This window comes from Lampris incognitus, chromosome 17 (assembly GCF_029633865.1).
Source record: "Lampris incognitus isolate fLamInc1 chromosome 17, fLamInc1.hap2, whole genome shotgun sequence".
NCBI lineage: Eukaryota > Metazoa > Chordata > Actinopteri > Lampriformes > Lampridae > Lampris > Lampris incognitus.
The window spans coordinates 9,143,363-9,165,260 of NC_079227.1; the positions used below are offsets into that span (position 1 = coordinate 9,143,363).

A 21,898-nucleotide genomic window follows, 5' to 3' on the forward strand; every position below is an offset into this window, starting at 1 on the left:
TGACATCACATGAACAAAAATGAGCCCTCTTGGTTTTTGAGAGATATAGTTAATGTTATGGTGAGCTAGAGGTTACCGGCTTCAGTTTAGAGAGCTGGGTGTTTTATCACATCGTTCCCGTGTCTGAATCCCAAACTGCCTTAGAAATGATCTTCCCTCCCTCAACAACCAGTATTACTGACGTGCCCCTGAGCAAGACGTCGACTTCCTAATTGCTCCTGTGGATCTGCTCTGGTACTGACTGTCAGGGGTTGCAGTACTCGAGTATGGACTCGGCCTCAAGTCCGCATTTCAAGGGGCTTTGGACTCATCTTGGACTTCAGAGCATAACATGACTTGGGCTTCGACTCAGTTTTGGACAATGCGGACAATTTTTGTCAAGTACAAAACTTCACATTTACTTTTCAATTTTTGAAATCAATACCAAACTTTTGAGATGGTGTGAAGTGATTTTAAACAAATTTTTTTTGTAGCTTTTCATTTTAATCCCAGAGAAGTTGAATTAGTTTGTTTCTCCCACTAATCCTGGTGGCCAGATGAACTGATTCAACTCGTCTGCGATTCTACACCAGGATTACTGAGCATGCGTCAAAACATTTTCCTTTTTATGAATAAAGAAACAATCTAGACTGAATTCTTTTTTTGGATTTTCTCCCCAAATGTACCCTGCCAATTACCCCACTCTTCCAAGACATCCTGGTCTCTGCTCCACCCCCTCTGCCGATCAATCCGGGGAGGGCTGCAGACTACCACATGCCTCCTCCGCTACATGTGGAGTCGCCAGCTGCTTCTTTTCACCTGACAGTGAGGAGTTTCACCAGGGGGACGTAGCGCGCAGGAGGATCACACTATTCCCCCCAGTTCCCCCTCTTCCCGAACAGGCGCCCCGACCGACCAGAGGAGGCGCTAGTGCACTGACCAGGACACGCACTCACATCCGGCTTCCCACCAGCAGACACGGCCAATTATGTCTGTGGGGACGCCGGACTGAGCCAGTCTAGACTGAATTCTTGATCTGAGGCCTTGATCTTCTCTTGACACAACAGAACATCTTCACCATCCTCCTTGTGCAGTCATGTTAGGGTGCGTCTGTCTTGTATCTGCAAATCTGACTGCTATTGTGGAGTCATCTGGCTCTGTCAGCAGTGGTCTAGAGACGCATCGCCAAGGGCCAGTCATTACAAAGCAGATCGGAGCCAGAGTATTGACTTGGGAATGAAGGCCAGTCTTTTTTTTGGGGGGGGGGGGGGACACAGTCTAAACCAGGAGGTATTATTAAGTGTTTGGTTGTACACAAACATTTTACGCGCTGAGTCCAAAATCTGCAGACTATGCACTTGGCACCCTGTGGCGAATGTGTGAAACCAAATGGGGTGATACACCTGGTTTCAGACTGGGGATTAACAGCCCCGCAGTGTGTTGCAAGCTCATCTTGGTGAAGGACAATATGATTTATGGATTATATAAAAGTATATAGCGCTGATACATGAATTAACTATCCCATAGATTAAACCGGCATGATTAATCCCCTTTTCCGAGATTTAATTAATATGCGCAGCTTTCAGGGCTTTTGCCAGTGATTAATTGAGTACAGAGGCCTTAAAGTAGGATGAATAGATATAGTATTGCTGTCAAAACTGGAGTAGTGTAGGTTTATGTCAGCATGACGGTTGAAGTATGGGGGTCACACTTCATTTTTCCAGGGGTCACAAAACAAAAGGTTGAACATGTCTCATCTAAAGGGAAAGACAGATTCCGGGTAAGCGCTCCTTTTGATTGCAGCGTTTAGCGTGTTGGCGCAGGACAACCTGGAGGTTAAAGGGCTGTGGACCCTGAAGGCAGCGAGGGGGCCTGTCGGTGCATATAATGATAAAGCCATCGCTTCTGCTCCTTCTCTCGCTTTCAGCAGTCCTTTGTCCTCTGTAATAGTAGCCTTATCCTTCACAAGAAGCCTGGGACACTGCACATTAATCTGACTCATTATGTGTGTGTGTGTGTGTGTGTGTGTGTGTGTGTGTGTGTGTGTGTGTGTGTGTGTGTGTGTGTGTGTGTGTGTGTGTGTGTGAAATTTCGTGTAGATATAATGAGGTATCTGCCTTGTCCCAAAGCCTAGATAAAATAGATACAGACCAAAATAATTGCTGTCCAGCTTCTGCTGTCGCCTCTATTTAGTTCAGCCAGGTGAAAATAAATTCCATACAAAGGACAGGTTTCATGGGGCGTCCAGCTGGCACAGCGGTCTATTCCGTTGCCTACCAACACGCGGCTCACTGGTTCGAATCCCCGTGTTACCTCCAGCTTGGTCAGGCATCCCTACAGAAAAAACTGGCCGTGTCTACGGGTGAAAAGGCGGATGTGGGTGTGTGTCCTGGTCGCTGCACTAGCGCCTCCTCTGGTCGGTCGTGGCGCCCGTTCGGGGTGGAGGGGGAACTGGGGGGAATAGCGTGATCCTCCCACGCGTTATATCCCCCTGGTGAAACTCCTCACTGTCAGGTGAAAAGAAGCAGCTGGCGACTCCACATGTATCAGAGGAGGCATGTGGTAGTCTGCAGCCCTCCCTGGATAGGCAGAGAGGGTGGAGCAGAGATCGGGACGGCTCGGAAGAGTGGGGTAATTGGCCGGATACAATTGGGGAGAAAAAGGGGAGAAAAAAGGGAGAACTCCCCCCCAAAAAAGACCCATCTTTTTTTTGGAAGGGGGATTGAGCTCATGTCTATGAAACCTGTAGGTTTCATAGACATGAGCTCAATCAGTCTGTTTTTGTCTATTCTTGTTTCCCCACATGACACGACTGGCGTAACTGCTGTGTTCGATCCGAAAATAAAAGAAACACTAAAAAAGGAGAACGGAAAAAGAAAAAAATTCCACAAGTCTGCTTCCCAAGTACAAAATATCAACAGTGGAACAGGATTGGGATTCAGCCAAAGACGGGGATTCTTAAATCCATCCTGCATCAGCAGACGAGACAAATCTTTCTCGGGTGTGATATCGTAAAGCTTTATCGGCATACTGCAGCATAACACTTGAAAGAAGCAAAAGTTGATTTTTCTAAGCAGCTTTGCCGACGGACAGATAGAGCTACAGGGCAAAGGCAGTTCAGCAAACAGGGTGTAAAAAAAGGAGGGATTTTCACCTTTGCGTAACAGACCGAGAGCAATGCACCCAAACAAAGCCAATTCCACAGTCATGTGCCTGAGATTTGACTGAGGCAGGCTCACGGCCCAACAGCTTATTGCCATAAAGGAAATGGGGAAATAATCTTTTTTTCTTCTAATGCCGTCTGTATTTAAGGGCCAACTCGAGGCTAAGCCCTCTTTTGTGTGAGTGTGAAGCCATTAAGCTATCTGCAAAACAACAGAATGGGAAAGGATATTTTGTGTGTGCATGCACCCACACCCACATGCACACTCACGTCTGTGCAAATGTGACCACTTAAGCTAATTCCTTATTATGGAATAGTTGTTTAGGCTGCAAACACACTTGCACAAGGTAAAATACACACTTGCACACAGTAAAATACACACATGCACACTGTGCCGGCATTCTCTCTCTCACACACACACACACTCACACTCACAAACAAGCAAACATACAACCAGACAAATGTACACACAAAGAACAAACATGTGTGCATGCGTGCACAGACACACACACAAACACACGTGCACACACACACATGCACCAACTCTTTCAGTGTCTCACTTTACCCCAGAAACATCAACAAAAACATATTAGAGTAGAGCCTTTTCTGTCCCGAGGCCAGCGCTACATGAAGAGACTCTATTATACACGGGCCACACTCTGAGCCACTACGCTCAGCTCTTTGTAAGATTAATGATGTATAATGACCATATAATTGTATCTCGTAAGCCTGGGCTGCCCTTTCGGAAAAGCCGTTCCCATGACAGAAAAGTCGCTGGTTTGAACACGTCGTGTGTGTCCATCAAAAGTCAAAAATATGCTCAAGGCTCAGCGTTTTCAGCTTTTACCGATTTTCACCGAAAAATACCCGGATTTTTTTTTGAAAGGAGCAGATCGGTTTAAACTGATTTTCATCCGGATTTTATGTTTCCAAGGGTTATTTTCATGCCGTAAAAATAAATTCCCGGATTTGTTTTTTTTAAATAAAAACCGAAAACGCTGAGCCTTGTACATACTGTAAAAGTGCACTTGAGCCGGAGAGTGTGCATAAGTGATGAAACCCCTAACCCGGGCGGGAAACAATATCCTCCCCATTCAATTCAATCCAGTTCAATTCTCCCCACCGAGCTGTGCAGGGGACGAAAAACCTGAATTCTGCAGGTTCGGCGCCGTGCTGTGCTCACCGAGGTCTGCCGACTATCTACACAGCATCCACCCATGCTCACTCTGACGACGTGCACCAAGTGAAGTCACTTTTCAATAACCCAGCTCACTGCCTTCAGACTGGCCGGCTTGGAAAGCAGCCGGAGAGCTGGTTTGAAGACTCGTAAGTGGGCCACAAACAGGAATTATTGACGTTAAAACTAGTGTGAGCAAAAGTAGGAGAACGGCTGTTTCATAACAACAACACGAATGGCATTCAGGTGGGAAAGGAAGAAAACATTCCGTATATTTTACTGCAAACACAAGTGCATGCACGGTCTCTCTCTCTCTCTCTCTCTCACACACACACACACACACACACACAAACAAAACTTGCTATATATAGGTGACAAAGCGACAAGAAATAACCACTATTAAGCATGGGCATATTCCAAGAAAGTGTTACGAATACGCTAGTAAGTAAGTTACTGTCTGATTAAATAGCAACTGATACAAATAACCCTATAACATAACAAAAACAGTATATAGAATAAACCTAAACTTAAGTCAAAAAAAAAGAGAGATCCAGCTTGGAAGACAAACAAAAATCTAGTTGGCCTGAACCTGATTGATCTGTGTATGTGTGTGTGTGTGTGTGGGGGGGGGGGGCTGTGTACAAGTTTGTTTGGCAAAGATGGGGAGATAAACCCCCCTCAACCCCAGACAGGGACAGAGACTGAGAAGAGGAGACAGAGAGAAAGCGCATGTGTGTATACGAGAGCAAGAGAGAGAGAGAGAGAAAGAACGAGAGAGCGAGCGAGAGAGAGGGGGCTCTCTCAAGCCCTCTCACACTCCACAGGGATTTGCTTCTCCCCAGGGGAGCTGCGGGAAAGGACCTGCTGCCCAATGCTGCTGAATGAACAGGATAAGAAGAAAGAGGGATGTGAATGAATGAATGAGTGGAATAAATGAGTGCGGCGCAAGAAGCGGGACTAGTTTTGCTGGTTTCGTTGCGGCCAGGCATCGAGTATGCCTCGCTGGCTCTTTCTCCCGGTGCTACCTGCACACGGACGTACTTCAAAACGGACTTTCTGCTGGCGGAGAACCTGGGTCATGATCTGGTACTGACCCGAAACCTGTCCACACCTCCGCCCCAGCCGGTCCCCTTTGTTCAAACATGGGACTGGCCTGCTGCAAGCTTGGGCAACTAAAAAAAGAACATATCCAAGGTAATGGAGATACTAATTACTTCTTAACTTTTCCTTCTTTCATTTAAAGTAGAGCTTTAAGTCAAACTCAGTGAAGTACTCCACGCAGCTCTGACACTGGGCTAAATGTAGTACGGTTGTTCATATATACGTAAGAGTCAGAATCTATAACAGAAGTATGGACTCAATGACTCCTCATGCAGATCACTTACTTCGCTTGGCTAATGAGATGACGTAGCAAGGATGTGCAATACAACCATCTGTTATCCACCATTTGAAATGGATAGTAACTTTGGTGGGATGGAATGAAATTTTTTTTACAAACCTGATCTCCTCTAATGTAACAATACTACATGATAATCACAGCCAATTTTTTAAACTTTTTTGGCTTGTTTTCTGTAGTAATTTGAAATAATTGCTTGTTTCAAGTTACTTAGAGTGACCTACTTAACAGCTATGTACGATCATATTGTTCTGTTCTACATTTTCAAAACTAACGAAAATAGATATTACAGTTTCCCACTATGTGTTGTGACTTACAAATACGAGCTTAGATCCCGAGGGCTGCTGCATAATTGAAAAAGCTGGAAGTGTAAATGTTTCATTGGTTTTGGTGTGGTAGTCCTGCACCAGTGTGTTCTGAAACGCAGAACAACTTTGATATTGTGGCCAGTGTTTGTTTCGTGAGGCAGGTATTATTGATGAACCAAATCATACAGTCTGTCTCATTTCAGGTACTTCTGTTAGTGCACTTCCAAGTAGTACACTGTGTGCACTATGTACTTACTTGTGTAGTGTGGGAATTTTGGCAGGATAGTATTGTCTCAAATCGAACACAGTTTATTTCCACATTTTACTTTCATTATTTATTTATTTATTTAATTTATTTTTAATTATGTATTACTATATTAATTTTATTTTTTATATTCTTTATTTTATTATTTTATTTTCTGTTACGAATTGTATTTCCCTATTGTTTTAATATATGTATATTGTTTTCTATAAAATAAGAAAAAAACTCGAACACGGTGATCGTGGACTCACCGGAAATGACGATCACAAAATTTGACCGCTTCTTCTTCTTCTTCCTTTTAATGGCGAACTGCAGGCGGGCGGAGCATTATCGCCGACATTTGACTGCAGTCGTCACCCGCCAAAATCTCTGCAGGCTTGTTTGCGCGCTTGACTTTCAAATTAAAGTAACTATGTAAAAAAAAATTAACGTGCTTTTACTAGCTGGCGCGTGCCCCCCCCCCGTTTCACGCGAAGTGTAAATTATGCCACGGGGGACAATCGCGGTCAAACGTGGGCGATAACGTCCCGCCCGGCTGCAACTGTTAGCTAAAAAGACACATGCGTACAACCTACAGTTTGTATAGTGCGGTGTTCACCGTGGCATCGCGACAGCTAACCATTTAGCACTACAAACCACAAAGCCTTAAAACCCCCAATATGTGTGCGGTGTATAATTGTCTGGACGGCTGAACCTTTTTTTTCCTTCATTATATCGTTTATTTACATCTTAACTCGGCATATAAATAGAGAAAACTGAAAAATAGTGCAAACAAATTGAAAAACAATAAACTCGCAACGGCTTCAACTTCCTCGACCGCCAAGTTTGAAAATAGGTTTGTGGCCCCTCCCCTTCCGCTACGTAGCCAAGATGGCGGCCATCGCGGGTGGGACGTGCCCAGCGTTTCACTTTTTTTTTTCTCTTTACCGTTATGATTGCACCATCCGGGTACTCCTAGTGCGCTGCATGTCGCCGCGATTGTCAGTGTGAACGCACTTGTGCACTCAAAATAGCAAGTGCAGGAGTACGCGATCTGAGACAGCCTATATACAGTCTGCTCCTCCGTCCCTTGGTCAATGTATTGTATAATTCGGGGGACAACGCAACCACAGGAAGTGCCGCGGCCGGGAAGCGAACCCGTGTCGCCCGCACCGCAGGAGACATCGCTAACCGCTCGACTAAAGGGTCAGACTCGCCGGCCAGCGGCCAGTGTGTCTTCTTATCCATGCACGTTACAGTATTTATATCCACTAGCCTCCCCCTAATGCATTTCTCCTGCATCAGAGGTAGAGACAATCCCTAACAGTCGGATTAAATAAGCATAGTTACACAATTCAACCAACAGGTAATTACACTATTCACTGCAATGAATGTTGATGGCAGAAATCTGTTTTTTATAACCTCTTGGAAACGGGGGGAGCATCAGCATATAGTATTTAAGTATATATACACACTATCTCCATCTCTCTCTAATAACAATAAGCAGCTCAGAGGTCAGATGAAGTCAATCCCTTGTCAGCCTGCAGAACACAATCATCAGTCACTTTATTAGCATGTGAAATTGGCTTGGGAGGCGAGCGCTGCTGACCCACTTGAATGTGTGTAAACAATATCAGCAGCAACGTCCACTTGCACCACACACAGAGTGTACCGTATTTCATTTATAGCAATTAATGTCTCACACCCTTGAGGCTTGACTATAAATCCACAGGCCATGGTTGCGCTTCTTCTACATGGTTGTGCCTTCTGTCGCTTTGCATACTGCAAGGCCACAGAGGGTGGCGTGCATCCAGATGCAGTCTTGTAACCGAAGGTTTCCAGGTACGATTCTATCAACAAGCTCCTTTTTAAGTGTCCTTAAAGGATAATTCCAATTTTGTTGATGATAATGTTTTACTCGCCGACTTCATTTCGGGGGTTTCTTATGGGGCAACCCAACACGGACGTTACCTGTTTAAGTAATAACCTAATTACAAAAAAAAAACAATATTTGGAAGTGAAAATGAAAGTGCAAGTTTAAAATTATTACCCGAAATCTCCGATATTATCGATGGTTAATCGCATTGCTTAGTTACGTCCTGGTTCAACTTGCAGGAATGACTGGCCTATACTTACTAGCACAAATGAGAAGTCAGATAATGGAGAATCACGCACACAATCTAAGTGGGGTGCTAGTTTTTGTTCATTAAAAGGACAAATGTAAGGCTCATGCTCAGTTAAACCATAAGAAATCATTGTGAAGCTGTCCATCATCAGGGCAAAGTGTCCAAAATCTCCAAAATGAAGTCAGTGAAAAAAATGATGTCATAACGGACATGCACGATGACAAAAACTATGAAAATCAGAGCCAGGTGGTAATAAAACAGAATTATCCTTTGCAGAAGACACTGGACCCCGGCCTGCTTACTCATTGATAAAACAAACATTAACACAACACTGATCCCCTGTTGGGAAGTTCTGTTTTTATTTGCCACCTTCTCCTTGAGGACAGTAGTGTGCAAGACCTGCTATAGAACACCCGCCATAACACTGGTAGAGATTCAGCATCCTGCTCAAGGACACTTCAACAGGACAGATACTTGCCGACATGGGCACAGGAACAGAGGTTTTCTTGTTCAGTGTTTTCCAACCCAGTCCTCAAGTAACTGCAGTACTGCAAATTCTCTTTACAGTCCTGCATTGGTAGGCCTGCTTGTACATACTCCACCGATAATGTTATATTTCGCACCCCTGGCATAATTAAGTGCCATAGAAAGTACAAGCAGGCCTTCATATCCAAGGTTACAAAGACAATCTGCAAGACATGGGAAATTTGAGGACTGGGTTGGGAAGGATCATACGGATACTAAATTACACCAATCTGCTACCCCGGTCTGGGTAAGACTGTCTGAACTGCCTTAAATCCAAGGGCTGCTTTCCAATCTTAAATATATCAAGTGTAGCATTTTCCCATCGTACTGGCTGCCATTTGATGGTTAAGGAGACTGGCTTACATACTAGGATGATGAATATAAAGCGACTGCATCCAAACCAGAATGATCATTTGGTAAGCTCACAGTGTGATGGGGCTTCTTATTTTGCTCAGTAAAACTGTCTCTATCGACCCTTCATTCATCCCTCCTCTTGCCTTGTTCTGATGATTCATGCTGTCCATGAGCAGCCTGACATTTAGAGAGCTGGCGCTATTATCATTAAAGGAAAATTTATCTTCCATGCATGGCGACACTCGACGGGAACACACACGCACACACTTTTTACCACAGGAAAATGAAATCAAGTGAATCATTCAACTTCCTCTCAGGCTCAAATGTCACCATCTCTCTTTCTCCCTCTGGTCTCAGTAGTAGCACTGAAGACAAATTTATCAAGTCTATAAGCATGGCAGACTGTGCACTTAAAGGGAAGTTGACTCTAAAATGTCTCTCGCTCTTTAAAGCCACAGTCAGAGGGATAAGTGAAGTGCAGTCTTAATTGTCTCCAAATGGGATCTTTGCACTCTTCCTCTATCAAGTCTGACTTTGGATGTTTTGATTATTTCACAGCCTATCTTCCTGATACTAACTCAAGTGTGTGTGTGTGTGTGTGTGTGTGTGTGTGTGTGTGTGTGTGTGTGTGTGTGTGTGTATTATAATCAGGCTTTGGGGAGCCGACAAGGAAGCATTGGCTATGGCCAGGCTCCTTTATGTCTGAGTCTCCTCTCCATCTTTGTTAATCCTTTGATTGGCTCACTTTATACAATGAATATTTATGTGTCATGGGCGTAGGAAGCACTAAAATGTGGGTGGGACAATCTAACAGGGGTCTGGTGGGCCTCCCCCAGAACATTTTTTTAACAGAGTAGATGTAATTTCCTGTATTCTGATGCCTTCTAACAGTGGTTTGATACTTTAATCTGGCTACACTAGCATGAGAAAAATTACGGGTACATTTTGTAATTTCCTCCAGAGGAAGTGGTTGGCCCCAGATCACATATTTGAAGATATTAAAAAGCTATCTATAAGTTCATAAATTGATTCGATGACTAATTCAGAGCCATCTTTAATAACCACTCATTGTTCATTTAAACTTGAGCGTATCTTTTATGCTAGCATGCAATTGCAATTTCTGTTAAATGAATTTCCTTGTTATCAAATCAATGAGTAAAGTCGCGAGGACAATAAACTACATTCATCTTCCAATCATTTCTATTTATATGAAGAATCACCAGGACTTGAGGCCCGTGTCTCAAAGCTAGACTATGTTGTTAGCCAGTTATCTTGGTGGCTTTGTTTACACACACATTTTTACACACACCGCTACTGAGAAGCACTCCACATAAATATTTAGGGCAACATTTCATGACAAAAGGCATCAATGTAACAACCATCTACCACCATTCATGAAAAGCAATAGTCTTGAATTCACAAGTGGCATAGGTTTGAGGAGTGTGTAACCAAATCCATCAAGTTAGCTGGATAACATTTGTGGCACCTGCTATATATTTTGGCTAAAAAATACACATTTTCTAACATTTCAAATAGCAAATAACTTACAACTAAAATATTAGTCAGCTAGCATGTAGGTGTAAGGGTGGCCTACACCTCTTAAATAAATGACAATAGATTTGAGGGTGCACTGGGATTTTACAGTTTGAGAGTGTTTGTAGCCTAGGATGGTTCACCTAAGAATGATATAACATTGAGTTATCACATTTTCAAATATATGATGCTCTCCTGGCTATACTGGCCATTAGGGTTGGACATCGTTTGGGTTTCAACAATTCCGATTCCGGTTCTGCTTTTCAATTCCGGTTCTTTGAGAGGCGGGGTCAAAACAGGTAACATGCTTTTCACAGAAGAAAAACGTATTTAAAAGATTTATATTTACATTTACAACAACTGTCTTCACACATGATGATGAAGAAATAAAGACACTGTCACACCCTGGTCCGGACTACCGGGTGTTAAAACTCCTTAAATCAGAAACAGTTCCTGTTTAGAAACATGAGCGTTCAGCACAGGAAAAAATAAAAACACATTTCAGTATCTGCATACAGTTTATAGCAATTTGCTCATGTATAAGTTGTGGGTCAACCCTTCATTTTTCAAGACAAAATTAAGCCACACTCTCGACCGCCGCTTGCTCTGGTCCACGATGGCGCGCATTTACTTTGCGGAGGCGGAAACTACGGAAGCCGCCGCCACGGAAACGGAAACTAACTTTAGTGCGACTGAATTTTATTTGGAACCGATAGGCAGATTTGATATTGAATTTCTTTAATGATTCCCTTGGAATCAGAATTTTGGAACCGGTTACCGTGGTGCTCCTTGACTGAAATGTTTCCTATTCAATACCCCCGCTGATTTCCATAAAATTCTCAGATGATAGTCTGCACCAAAAACGATTCTAAACTGTCAAACCCCGTTCGCCACTCACCTCAGCAATGGCGCTCTCTCTGCTGTCCCTGCATTCTGCACCTGCCTCGGACTCGCTCTCAATCTAGATTTGTCAAGACAGGTGGTGGAGTGATAATTGCTTATTGAGCAGTATATTCTTTATAATAATAACAGTAATAAACATTTTATTTAAAGGCACCTTTCATGACACTCAAGGTCACCTTACATCAAATACAATAAAACAAAGCAGTAAAAAACATTATTGCAATCAACAATAAAACACACTAAGCAATAAAGCATACAACAGGGGGAGCAACAAAAAAAAGAAGATGAATTTGATGCTGTTAAAGTGAGTATACTAGGTTAAAAAGGTGGGTTTTAAGGGCAGTTTTGAATTCTGTAATGGAGTCCAGTAAGTGGATGTGACAGGGAATGGAGTTCCAGAGTTTGGGTGTGGCATAGGAGAAAGCCCTGGCACCCACTGTGCTGAGATTGATGGCTGGTAATGCCAATAGACCTGCTGGTGAAGACCGCAGAGAACGAGATGGAGTGTAAGTCTGAAGGAGGTCTGGGATAAGCAGGGGATAGATTATGAAGAGCTTTGAATGTTAGTAATACATTTTTAAAATTAATCCGCTATGACACAGGAAGCCAATGTAATTGAATCAGCAGGGAAGAGAGATGGTCCGTGGACTTTGAATGTGTAATAATGTGTGCTGCAGAATTCTGGATGAGTTGAATTCGGTGAATACGTTTGTTGGGGATCCTTGCCAGGATTGTATTGCAGTAGTCAATGCTTTATGCGACCAAACCATTGACTAAGACTTCCATGGAGTGTTGTGTTAAAGCAGGGTGTAGTCTGGAGATGTTGTGCAGATGGAAAAAGGCAATCCGGGGGATACTGTTTATATGACTGGAAAAGGAAAGGGTACTATCTAGGATAACACCAAGGCTCTTAGCCTAAGCAGAGACAGGTATGGTGGCTCCAGCAATGGGGAGTGAGCAAATATTAGTTTTTGAGAGTGTGAATATGGAGCTGCCAGGGAAGAGGGAAAGAGGAAGGCCAAAGACGAGGTTTATGGATGTGGTGAGAGAGGACATGCAAGTGGCTGGTGTGACAGAGGAAGATGCAGAGGACAGGAAGAGATGGAAACAGATGATCTGCTGTTGCGACCCCTAACGGGAGCAGCCAAAAGTAGTAGTATTAGTAGTGGTAGATTTAGTGCCAATGGGGAGTAGCTCAGATTTACTACTGTTGAATTTCAGATAATTGGTAGTCATCCATATCTGTATATCATGGAGACAAGCAGTGAGGTTACTGATGGGGAGAGTGGAAATGGACTTAACGGACACATAAAGCTGTGTATCATCAGCATAGCAGTGGAAACTGATACCAGAGTGCTGGAAGATGTTGCAAGTCATAGTGTATGTAAATACAACTGACTCTGAAGTACCAGGCTGTGACACTGCAAGCAGTACACTAAAAAATTGCTCCTCATAAAGTAGAATATTAGTCAACTAGCAAGTATGTGTAAAATAAATAATAATAGGGAGGGCAACACAGACTGACCTACTACGACTTGTTGCGATTGTCTATATAATGTGCACAGTAAACAAATACTTAAAATACCTAGTGTTTTAGCTAGTTCTAGCTTTGTATATTTCATGAATTAGATGTGTAAGTGCCATACAAGTTTAATGTTTCTTTCTAAACCCATACTGATGTGTATCTTTAATATTGTACTTATTAAGATGTTCGATTAATCTTTGATAGATGAGCTTTTCAAGTACTTTTGATATAGCAGGCAAAATGGACATGGGTTTATAATGGTTAAAAACGGCTGGGTCATCATCTTTATATGAGTTGATGAGTTATGCAATGCAATAGGACCCCTCGTTGTGCCTGCATATCATGCCCAAGGGAGCCAGTTCCAACCAAGAAGCGCATAGCCATCGCTCTTTATAAACTGGCTACCTTGACTTTAATGCAAAAAAGGTGTTTCCATTTCAATTTTGCAAAATATTGCCTTGTCGAATCATCTGAAAAACCCTCATGCAATAAAACATTTTTTGCGGTATTTTGAGTTTTTTTTAAAAATTCATGTGTTTCCATTACCCGCCGTATAGCTAATGATTGGCACTCGTGTGTATGTGTGTGCATGCTATGTGAGAATGTGCCTGGCTGCAAGGTAGCAGTAAAAATGTAATATGGCATTTCAATGATTTGGGCATTCTCTCAATAAGCAAGCGGAATGGATTTGATAATAAAGCACTGACAGCGCTCGGAAAAGAACACCGAGTGGATAAACCGATGCACTGATTTTAGACATGGTAAAAACATGATAATGTGGGGGGGTGTCTAAACTAATAAGTTTAAAAATTGGGTGGGATATAACAGCTGCGACGCCCATGGTGTGTGTAAATATTTGTATGTGTATTTTTAATATAGACAGCGACAGATACAGACAGATAGAGATCAATAGATCGATAGATAGACCACATTTCAAAACTTTTCTGAATCATAACTTTAGATAATCCAAAGACTTATAAAACACTCGCAGTTAGAAGATATTATAAGGTCAAAATAACTGGGATACCTACTTAATAATGTGAAATTTTGGGGGAAAAGTTCACCATGAAAAATCAATTTGCTGAACAAAGGCAAAATACAGAAAACAATTAGCTTGTGAGAAGAGATGATTGTCTGCAGCGAGTCACTAAGATTCTCATTACTTCTCTCTATCCCCATTGATGGAGGGTGTCTTGCATATCCAATAGCACAAGACAGTATGTCTCTGTCTTGTTGCCAAAGAGTCTGAACCTATAATCAAATGACAGCCAGCTCTCAGCCAATCTGCCTGTGTGGGACTGTGTTGCTCACTTAGATCCACAACACCTCCGGCTTACAGTGACGGCATCTGTCTCTCTAACATATAAATCTAAGTCTTGTTATTTGACTTTATGGAAACTCAAAGTAAGAAAAAGAAATAGCATGGCTTAGATTTTGCTTGCACAATGGTACCATTGTCTGAGTGACACTACATGAATATCATGCCAGGAACATTGGTTTATGGGTTGCGGTAACCCAACGTAAAGTTTTCAGTGTCCTGTTTTTTATGGCTCTCTGACTGCATATTTCTCCTTCATTTGATCATAAACCGCTGAAACACTGCCTTATAGTTCATCAGGTGCAGCATTCTGTGTTGTCAATCACAACTACAAAAGGTACCTATTTCAGAACGTCTACACCAGGGACCAGCATTTGAACACAAAGCACAACACAATATGTATGTGTTTGTGTGTGTGTTTTTGAGTGTGTATGAAGTTTGTTTGTGTGTGTGTGTGTGTGTGTGTGTGCGCACGTGCACACACGTGTTGCTCATCATTGCGGTGTGAGTTTGCAGAGCTGGGTGACATTTAGCTTTATGGCACCAATGTTTACATTTGGATTCCTCTCTTACAGTTGAATGACTCGAGGCAACACTATCAAATACCATGTAATTCCCCCAGGCGGGTGACATACGTAAGCTAAGCGTGGATCTAATGTTTTGACTTAGAGACCGTGTGTTTGGCTGGACAAAACAGCAACAGATATTAAATGTAAAAATCAGGATCATATACAATAAAGACAAACAAAAAATGTCCACCATGTGTGAAGAAACTTATTTGCTCTCTTTCCAGTTTAGAAAAAGAAACGATATTTGTACACATTGGTCCTATCGTTTGAATGAGTATGCCACGGTGCTACGATGCCACGATGCTCTGATGCGTTCTCATTTTAGGGTCGCTGGCCGTCGCATTTACAACCATAAGTTGCATGTTGCCCGATGTTGAGAAGCTAAGAATTTTAGTTTGTCCTAACCTTGGTTAAACTCGTGGCTTGACACATCAACAAATGTGAATCTAAAGTAAAATAACTGTTGAGGTTCATTAACTGGTTTCATTGAAGGATACGTTTAAGAGAGCAACCCTGCCACCTAGTGGCTCTAATGCTGTATAGCAGAACAGTTCTTCTGGACAGCCAGAAAATGATTCATAAATAAACTAATTTCTGACAGAGTTATTATGTTAGGAAACTGTGATCAATGAGTTTTTCTTGTGAATTAAATATAGACGGTAAATGCAGTGACCATATCTCTTCAAACGTTGTAAGAATATGAGTGGTTCCTAAAGTCCCACTGTAAAATGAAAAAAAAAAAAGATGAACATCTTTAGTTTGTTGTGTTGGAAAAAGCAATAAATTTGGATAAAGGATGGGCCTGTACTGCATGGTGGGTCAGTTTCTGTCTCAATAAATCTACTAAGCACTGTTCTGCCAACAAGATTATAGAGTACAGATTACTGACGACTGTAAACTGTTGTCTCGTCTCTCACGTCTTTTCTTTCTCTCTGAGTGGTCTTCTCCTTTCTCTTCACCTGTGTGTGAATGGTGTGACACGAGTCTCCCCTGTGCACGTGTTTTCTGTCCTCCTCCCAGGTCTCCATGGTGATGGTGATCGCCGCCTGGACACGGCTTAGCATCCTCCTCATCACATTCTTTAAATACCTTATAATTCCATTATGCTGTTCCGATGTTGTATCCTTCTCTCACTCTGATGTGTGACTGTTTTTTCTTGTCTCTTCTCCAGTGCATGTGAATGGTGTGATGTGTCTCCCCTGTGTGCATGTGTAGTCTGTCCTCCTGTCAGGTCTCCGCGGTGATGCTGGTCTCGTGGCTCGGGTCCGGGCTGTGCCGGTGGCGTCTGGACACTGCTCGTCATCCTCCTCGTCATATTCTTCATATATCTTACAATTCCATTATACTTCTGTGATCCTCTTTCGGTGTTGTATTGTGTAAATTGTGTTAACACAACATCCATCGCACGTCCGTCCGTCTTGGCAGAGAGATCCCTCCTCTGCTGCGCTCCCTGAGGCTTCTTCCTATTTTTTCTCCCCGTTAAAGTTTTTTTTTTAGGGAGTTGTTCCTTATCCGATGCGAGGGTCTAAGGACAGGATGTTGTGTTGCTGTAAAGCCCCCTGAGGCAAATGTGTTATTTGTGATACTGGGCTGCACAAATAAAATTGACTTGACTTGACATTTTCCATCAGAAGAAAACAGGAATAAATCAAAATAAAAGTGATTTGGTGACTCTGTCCCCCATTAAATTTACTAATCAGGTCGTTTCTAAAGCCTAACCCCTCTCTTCTGGTCTCTCTCATGCTGTTTTTTTTTCTTTTCTAATCTCCAAATATTTTCTCTCTTCCCATCTCCAACCCACTCCCTGCTCCCTCCATCCCTCCCTGTAGGTGGAGCAGGAGAGAAAGACAGGGCAGCGATCAGCCATGAAGCCATCCTGCTCATGGCGAACTCCCAGACAGACATGGATGACTGGGTCAAGGCCATACGGCGGGTGATCTGGGCACCGTTTGGAGGAGGTAAAGCCGACCTTGATGAAACCGCTCCTCAAAACACAACGTCAAGTCCACTTCAAAAACACCTCACGTCCACGCACAAAACTGCCAAGGGGGGTCGGTTTCAGCGAAACGTCAAAACGGCCGGTTTTGATCTACGCTACTCAAGCTGAGGGCTTCAGCTGGAAAAATGGCTTTGCAGAACGCCAAACAACACAATATTCAACCACAACAACAAAATATACAGAAATAGTCTCCCCCTGGGAGGCGGAGGTCAACTATTTATACATCGGAAGTGCATACAGCAGCAATCTACAGTATATTCTTTTTGTGGCCTACTTCATTTAGAACAACATACGAGGGATTAACTTTCGCCCCACATGTGAATTTAGACTCTTTCCGATATTTTACCACAGTGCGCTTCATTTCCTATTGGCCGATTGTTTTCATCCCTGTGGGATCCCGGGATCGAGCAGCACCGCTTGAAATTAATTTGAGAGTAGCTGTTAATATTGGAAACTATACCGGTCAGGCGGTAGGCCTATACCTTATTTTTAGGTTATACGGGAATGGATTCATTCTGAGGTAAGCGTTTTCTGCAGTGCAGTTGTCAGTGAAAACTAAACACGCACTGCAAAGGGAATATAAAAAATGGTCCATTGCAACAGTATGATAAAACATTTGCAATGTGAATTTCATGCAATTTGTACATGGGGCAGCAGGGTGGCGCAGTGGTTAGCGCGGTTGCCTCACAGCAAGAAGGTCCTGGGTCCGAGCCCCTGGGTAGTCCAACCTTGGGGGTCGTCCCGGGTCGTCCTCTGTGTGGAGTTTGCATGTTCTCCCGGTGTCTGTGTGGGTTTCTTCCGGGGGCTCCGATTTCCTCCCACAGTCCAAAGACATGTAGGTCAGATGAATAGGCCGTACTAAATAGCCCCTAGGTAAGAATGTGTGTGGCGGGTGTGTGTGTGTATGTCAGCCCCATGTGATAGTCGGCCTGTCCAGGGTGTCTCCCCGCCTGCCGCCCAATGACTGCTGGGATAGGCTCCAGCATCCCCGCGACGCTGAGAGCAGGATAAGCGGTTCGGATAATGGATGGATGTAATGGGTGAAATTCATGACAATAAAAAAAACTATCAGTAAACCAAACTCCATCAAATATTGCCATTCCATTAAAAAATGGACATACATATATATGGGTCGTCCGGGTAGTGTAGCGGTCTATTCCGTTGCCTACCAACATGGGGATCGCCGGTTCGAGTCCCTATGTTACCTCCGGCTTGGTCGGGTGTCCCTACAGACACAATTGGCCGTGTCTGCGGGTGGGAAGCCAGATGTAGGTATGTGTCCTGGTCGCTACAGCGCCTGTTCGGTGGGGAGGAGGAACTGGGGGGAATAGCGTGATCCTCCCACGCGCCACGTCCCCCTGGCGAAACTCCTCCCTGTCAGGTGAAAAGAAGCGGCTGGCGAGTCCACATGTATGGGAGGAGGCATGTGGTAGTCTGCAGCCCTCCCTGGATCGGCAGAGGGGGTGGAGCAGCGACTGGGACGGCTCGGAAGAGTGGGGTAATTGGCCAAGTACAATTGGGAAGAAAAAAAAAAGGGGGGGGGGGAGTAATCCACAAAAAAAAAGAAGCTAAAAATATCCCCCATTCCATTAAAAAAATTACGTAACATTGTCGTATATTTGGCATATGGGCGTGGTGAGGAAGAGGCTGTATTTTTTAAGCGACAACACATCAGTAACATTGCAGTTATACTATGAGTTGTGGTAATTCCTGGATACAGTTTCCTGTTTTGGTGTCTTTGTTTTTGTTCTGAAATGATTAAAATGGTTTAAAATGAGTTGCGGGATACAAATTTGCACACCATTCATGTATATTATAACCCAACATCACCTGCTCCAAACAAGCCCGTCTGTTGCATCTGAGCAGTATTCCTGACGCTCCCACTCGTCCCCCTCCAGTCTTCCTGTCTAAGTACTGTACTTGACAAGGGTCCAGAAATATAACTTGGCCGGGCTGGGTGTAAATTGAGCTATAAGGGTCAGCTGGTTAGACGGGTTTTACGTTACAAAGGACTGGTATATTCCCAGGGGGCGATAGTAACACTTAGATAAGAGGGCAGTATATAGCTTGTATGATATCAGTTGTAATTTCAATTGGTTGGGTCGGGTGGCAGGCGTTGGCGTTCACTGAGCTTTTCATCAAACCTGATTCACATTTATAGCTGCACAGCCTCACATCTGCTTTGTTTATTTTTTATGTGGGCCAATCATGACGTCATTAATATGTCATTAATTCAAGACTGCAAGACGTGGTAACCCAAAGAACAGCTGGCAGACTTCATAATATCCTGCAACGGCGGCGTCGCAAGACCTATTTTGGGGGGGGGGGTTAGTCCCCCTAAATTCAGTGTAGCAATTAAGACACTATTTTTATTTTTATTTTTTAAAAATAAGCTATAGACCCCACAATCATAAGACACACCAACTGATGTAGATGCTAGTCAGTCAGTGTGATGGGTCCTTAAACTCTTACCATTCAAATTATTTGAAAAATATTATTCAATGTTCTTAATATTAAAATAGAATTACAGTATAGCCAAACTTTTAAGCCATTCAAAGCCATGTACAAACGTGCCCAATTATTATTTCATGGGGATTGCCACTCAAAACTCATGGGGAACAACTATCCCATCACTTTTTTTCTTCTCCTCTCTCCTGGAGGATGCCAGTGTTCAGATTACATCATTTGGTGTACGTGTCTGTGTGTAGTGGGGGGGTGGGGGGTGGGCATGAGAAATCTGCTCCAACAATCAAATAATCAAAAACTCAACCACCAACTTCAATTCAGTTTTAATTAAGCTTCAATTAAGTTTTAGATCGCCCCCTTGTTCAAAATAGCTGATTTGCTGATTCATTAAGGGGCTCAAAGCTCATTCTGCACCCAGACCCCCCACACACACATAATTCGCACCCTGCCCAGACCCACTTAGCAGACAACCCGCCCCCCCCCCAAAAAAATGTGGTGACGCCCCTATCCTGTGGTGAGAGACACTGGGACAGTGAATCTCACATATCTTATTCTCACCCACGTCCCCCGTTTGAGAGGGAGGACGGGCAACGCCGACCCGCTGGCCCCAGTAACGCGCAGCGCAGACGTACCCCCCCCCCCCCCAGCAAAACCTCCACCGGGTCTCCCGAAGCCCCCTTTGGTCGCTGAGTTCTTCTGGTTTTGCGCCAGTTTCGACGCGGGCGTCGCCCCGTCATGCCCGAGCCGAAGCGGATCATCTCGCTGCGGCCGTCCGCCTTGCGCAAGCGCGAAATCGGCGCGTACGAAAACCCCGCGCTCTTCTCCTACGGCCCGTGTTACGTGACGTATTACGACTACTGGGAACTGTCCGCCGGCTGCGACTGCTGCGCCTGGTCGAAAGGTACGTCCCGCGGAAGGGAGCCGGCCCGGGGGCACTTTTCTCTCCCTTTTTTTTGCACCGCTAATCTAAATCTCGTTATAGGATTTACTGATGCGGAGGGTGTAATCCCACAACCACACGCTATACCCGCAAATGTAGCGATGCGAGTGGCGCAAAATTTTGTCTCCCCTGGAATTATGTGCATGTCCGCGTACACCCGCGATGTCGCGGGAACGCGCATGCGTCCGTTTGTTTCCATTGGTAAAGTGTTTTTTTTTCCCTCCACATTTCTTGAATTATAATTTTTCATTTTTAATTATTCCCTCGTGTGGAATGGAGAATGCAAACTATCTAGGATATGCGAATATCCTCCAGGGGATACAACATTCGACACCCACAAACCTCCGCGCGAAACCACACGCACCGCCTCAAGTGACAAGGGGTATAAGAAGTAGGGTTATTGCCATTTGCACGCTGGCACCTCTTCCATGACCAAAATAGATGTGTATGCTGTGTAGTCCTTCATCTCATCTCATCTCATGCATAGTCCAAAAAAAATCAAAGAATTTTTTTTACGCAACACACATCATCTCCTGGTTTCTCCAGTGGTGTGTAAAAATATAATGTTTGGGAGGGGGGGTGTATTACAATATTAGTGCCTGACTTAAAAGGCTAGAATGAATTCGGCCCTCCAAAATCTGTTACTCTGCCATCTGCATATGGGTTGTACACCTTATGAGCCAACTCAGTTTGGATCCATCCAAACTAAGAAACTGAACTGGCAGCCAAGGCCTACACACCCACGAGGGACCTGCTGTTGTGTTTAAATTCACATCACAACATAACAGATTTTGTAGGGCAATGAAACATTTCAAAACATAGAGACAGATTTTTTTTGTAAAAGCAATACTTGGATTAGCATGCTTATACGATTCCTGTGTGGATGTATTAATTTAATTTGTTTAAGCTGATAAACTTACATATTGTACCTTTAGGTTGTCTGGATTGTGCGGTCGTTGGTGTCTAGGAACCTGAATTTATGCTTTCTGCATTCTTTGTAGTTTGTTAAGTGTTAAATGAACTCGGTCATAAAAATGTAAATTTCTACACATTATGACACTGTATATCCTCAGCGGAAAAAAATTAAACATACAAATAAATTAACAAACAGACATGTCATGTGGCATTCCTCTGTTTGCTGTCAGGGATTTTCGGCCAGCGATTAGAGGACACGGTGCAGTATGAGCGGAAGTTTGGTCCTCGGCTTGCCCCCCTGCTAGTGGAGCAGTGTGTGGACTTCATCAGGGAGCGAGGTCTGGATGAGGAGGGTCTCTTCAGGATGCCGGGACAAGCTAACTTGGTCAAAGAGCTGCAGGAGGCCTTCGACTGCGGGGACAAGCCTCTTTTTGACAGGTAGTCCAAGAGAAGTCACGTTT

At 43.7% G+C, this 21,898-nt stretch overlaps 1 protein-coding gene across 3 annotated transcripts in view; it reads left to right on the plus strand.

Annotated features, from left to right (window-relative positions):
• Positions 1–21,898, plus strand: part of si:dkey-191m6.4 (rho GTPase-activating protein 22) — a 47,998-nt gene that overhangs the window by 16,445 nt on the left and 9,655 nt on the right. For 2 of the 3 annotated variants that reach the window (XM_056297233.1, XM_056297234.1), the window contains exons 4-5: positions 16,947–17,075; positions 21,668–21,875. In XM_056297233.1, coding sequence (XP_056153208.1) covers positions 16,947–17,075; positions 21,668–21,875 — 337 coding nt within the window. The remainder of the gene's footprint in view (positions 1–16,946; positions 17,076–21,667; positions 21,876–21,898) is intronic. The other variant, XM_056297235.1, reaches the window with a different exon arrangement.